General features: G+C 28.9%; 1 protein-coding gene across 1 annotated transcript; it reads left to right on the top strand.

Annotated features, from left to right (window-relative positions):
* The first annotated feature begins 433 nt into the window (after nucleotides 1-433).
* On the top strand, nucleotides 434-3,992 carry LOC113383435. Its single transcript, XM_026621700.1, has 9 exons — nucleotides 434-708; nucleotides 1,143-1,374; nucleotides 1,543-1,792; nucleotides 2,222-2,331; nucleotides 2,484-2,765; nucleotides 2,894-3,115; nucleotides 3,178-3,411; nucleotides 3,484-3,702; nucleotides 3,807-3,992. The coding sequence occupies exons 1-9, from the start codon at nucleotides 557-559 to the stop codon at nucleotides 3,990-3,992; spliced, it is 1,887 nt and encodes a 628-aa protein (XP_026477485.1). The 5' UTR covers nucleotides 434-556.
* Nucleotides 3,993-4,222: the final 230 nt, after the last annotated feature.

A 4,222-nucleotide genomic window follows, 5' to 3' on the forward strand; every position in this document is an offset into this window, starting at 1 on the left:
GTTAAAATAAAGATGACAAAGAGTAAAAATACATATGTACAAACTATACTTTTAAATATGAAGAACAGAATATTCTTTGGGATCTAAAGCGCGCGAAATATCAAAATAAAAAACTAAAAGATGATGCGTAGAAAAAAACGCAAAAATGTTCCTCCTTATAGTTAAAAGACGTTTATATATAAATTTAATTGTTATAATTATAATAGATCGTGGTAATTTATTAATAATAAAATATAAACAAGTTAACAAAATATATTTAATGCCACTACAAGTTATCAGTTTACAATTTATTTGAAATAACGGCCATTTTGAAATTCCCGCTTATGAGAGCCATCTACCGCCATGACGCTAAACAGAATTCAAACTAACGTCAACTCCAACGACCGAATTGTGTCTAAACAATTGACAGTTGACATATGACAGTTGCTATAGCCATTAGTAATCAAAACAAAAACAAAATTAAAAAAATAACCGTTCATTACATCGGCGTACTACAAAATTAACAATGTAATAAATTAAATTATCAGTCAATCATATCAGATTTTCTACCGCATCAATGACAGGAGAGGCGGCAGACTTCAAACATGCAATACAAAACGTAGACGAGGATATTTCGAAATGTGAAGAGTTTTTATGCAAAGTATTAAACGCCAAAGTTAACACACCTTTACAATTTGCAGCTCTACAGAACGCATTGGATAATCACAGGTAATTAGTGCGTTAAACATTTTTATTTTCACCTTTTGACAACTGTAATGCTGTAATGTGAGTACCAGATATACAAAAATGAACTTGCACTATAGAAGATTTAAATTTACATTTGCCTCAGAAAGAGCCTCTTAGATCTGCCATTTGCCATCAATTAATAATATCACATTCTTATCTGGGTTGGTTTCATAATTTATTTTCCTCGCAGGATTGATATTCAATCAGAAAAAGAATTCATAATCTTGACAGTAAACAACACTATCATCACAATAAGCCAAAAATGTATTATTTTGTTGCATTAGTTTCCTTAGTAATCATTTCAGATTATATCAATTTGAGCTGAAGATATATTGAAATATTATATAGTTTCTATTTATTTTAATAGTGCATGCTAAATGTTAGTCACTGATTTTTCCTAAATTTATTTACATTAGACTAATGGCTTCCACGAGAGAAATGAATTCAACTACAGTTGCCAGGAATACGAAATCAGCTAAACTCACAACACCACCAGTTAAATTGAGTCGAAACATTGCTCCCAAAAATTTGGAGAATGAATTCAAGAATTTTATTAAGAGTAAAAAGACTGTTGATAAGGTTACTTCTAGAAGTAGAACAACCAGTTGTGGCAGTGAAAAATCTTTGAGACCTATCCCGCTAATTGAGGTTTATATTATTTATATTTATACACCCAAACAGATTCTTGAAAAAAAAATTGGAAAATCTCATAGATTTATCGACATTTACATTGTCATGATAAATTTGAACTTTCGATCAATTAGACATTCTAAATAGTTCACTTATAATTTTATAATGTGAAATATTTTTCCCTAGACTGAAGAAGATCACTCGGAAGTTGCAAACTTGCATATGAAGCATGAACTCAAATTAAAAAAGTCATCATCACAAGGCTTACTTTCTAAGCGATCTTGGAGTCAATTGTTATCAGATAATCATAAATCTTCAACACTCAAAGTACAAAAATCTGATATTTTACCTGGAACTTTTAGTCAATTTGATCCCCTAAGAACCTTACACTTTTTGTCAAAAGAATTGCAAAGCAAATTGTATACCATTGCCCCAGGTGAGAAAAAATTATTAATATATGTAAAAAATATAAATTAATTATTATTTATTAATTAATAATATATGTAAAAAATATATATTAATTGGATTTGCTAAACAGAATAATAAGCTTACAATTAGAGTTTATCCTTAGTTAACATATGATTAGAGATAAATTCTTGGTTGTATGAATAATAATTTAAACTTCAATGGCCCTTGAGATTATAAAAGTCAAGAAAGCATTTCTGAAAAATCATCAAACATTAACTTACTGTTATATGTTTGCTGATTTTAATAGAAATCAATCAGTGATTAATCTAGAAATGCAGGAAAGTTAGTTTTTAATCTTCATCTTTTAAATTTATTTTTTCTTATTCTTAAATGTTTGAATACACTATTTGTTGCAAACTTATTAATTATATATTTAAAAAAAATATTTAATTTACAGAAGAATCATCTATCCATCGAATCCTTGTGGAAATACAACATTCATTGCACAGGTTGCCAGTACCCTCAAAATCTGATATTTTATCCGGATCCTCATATTCTGATATAAGTGTAAGCATAGTTATTCTCTCACAATTGGTTTATATTCATAATATAGAAAAATTGATTCAGAAAGCTTTTCAGAATACCTACTATCAATTTGAACTTGAAGTATATCTATTTTCAACTTTCAAATTTAAACTTGACAATATATTTTCCAACAGACAACTGTCCACACCCAATATATACAAAGCAGTCAGACATGCCAGTTTACACAAACATCAGCTTTGGCTGTTGTTCATCAATCCTGCCAAACTGACGAGAGCTTACAAGTTCCAGAAAAAGATGAGGATTTAGAACTTCAATTGATGAAACTTGAATTAACTAATAAAGAACTCACAGAAGAATGTGCATTAGCAAAGAGTGAACGGGATAGAATGGCAGAAACATTGCAATACCATGAGTCTAACAATAATTTATTACTGGCTGAAATAGATGAACTTAAGGTAAACTGAATCATTTTTTATTGGATTAAATTTTTTGCTGTATTTTAAAATGCAATTACTAGTAATATTTATGTATATAATAACAATCAGTAGATTGTCATTTTATAAAACATCAATTTTTTGTCCAGAAGAAGTTAACAGTGAAAGATCAAATTTTACCCAGGACTGAACAAATTATTGAAGAACTGAAAAATAAAAATAAAACCCTGGAAGAAGAAAAGGCAGCACTAATTGCAGGGTACGAAGCAAAACTTTCCATAGCAGATGAAACCTTGGAGTACGTTAAAGATAATAAACGTGCTGAATACTCAAGTTATATGCAATATAAATTAGAACTTGATCAAAAAAATGTAGGTGTTAACTCTGTGGATCTACTATAGTTTATTTTATGAACTGATGATTAATTTTTTAGACTTTGATAAATACAAAGGAAAATCAATTGGATATATTAACTAACGAGCTAGCAAGGGTGCAGTGTATGGTGAGAAATAAAATGTGTGAACCACAAGCTGTTGCTTTGGTACATGAAAGTGAGGACAAAATATCAAAACTTTCAACAAATATTGGTGACATGAAAACAATAACAACAGCTTCTAGTTTATCTACATTACCAGAATCTGCTATGACAAAAAGTCCATCCACAAGGGTAATATAAAAAAATTACATGAAATAATATTAATGTTACTATTAGATTGCTCCAACTTATCCATTATTACAGACAAAATATCTTGATGACTATAAATCAAGAAGTGATATCAATGGTGGATCAACATTTTTATCCAGGAATTATGACTCAAAAAATCGATCTTCTTCTAGAATAATTAAATCACGAAATGAAAGCAGTCACTACAGTTTGAATAAAAGAAACTCTGAGCGAAAATATCGTCCAGGTTCACAAAGAAGTCCTGATTATAGTTTGCGATTGAAAGCAAGCATGGTTTGTTTATCAATACTTTCATTAAATTATATATATATATATATATATATATATATATATATATATAGCTCAATACTAATTGTGTTATTGGGTTCTATTCACAGCGATCCAGTAAAACCATGGATGATTCAATAGAAAGCACGAAATGCAATCATGCCATAGCTGATATTTTCAACAAAATGCGAAGTGATGTAACTGGCTGCAACGTAACTCTTCCTTCACCACCTAGACATCATAAACATTTGCCTGATCTTTCGACATCACAAAGTCAATGGAGTGATTCCATGTGATATTGTTATTTTTATTTCCTCATGTCTTATAACACATTGTTGAATAATGAAAAATGTTTAATTGTAAAAAAAAATTGCTTAATTGAATATTCCTTGTGATCAATCGTGTCTTTTGTTTTTTAAAGAAATAATAATTTTACTGATAAATATATTGGAATCACTTAAAATGTGTACTCAATACATTTTATAATAAGTTAAGGTGTGTTGTAGCTATTTCTAAATATTTTTAA

This window comes from Ctenocephalides felis, unplaced genomic scaffold (genome assembly GCF_003426905.1).
Source record: "Ctenocephalides felis isolate EL2017-DRISC unplaced genomic scaffold, ASM342690v1 CF-g0.4_SCAFFOLD_03570, whole genome shotgun sequence".
NCBI lineage: Eukaryota > Metazoa > Arthropoda > Insecta > Siphonaptera > Pulicidae > Ctenocephalides > Ctenocephalides felis.

Excerpts from the sequence above, each read along its gene's own strand:
- LOC113383435 (XM_026621700.1), top strand. The coding sequence starts at position 557 with ATGACAGGAGAGGCGGCAGACTTCAAACATGCAATACAAAACGTAGAC. Across the intron at positions 709-1,142 it reads AACGCATTGGATAATCACAG|ACTAATGGCTTCCACGAGAG; the intron begins GTAATTAGTGCG and ends TATTTACATTAG. Across the intron at positions 1,793-2,221 it reads ATTGTATACCATTGCCCCAG|AAGAATCATCTATCCATCGA; the intron begins GTGAGAAAAAAT and ends TTTAATTTACAG.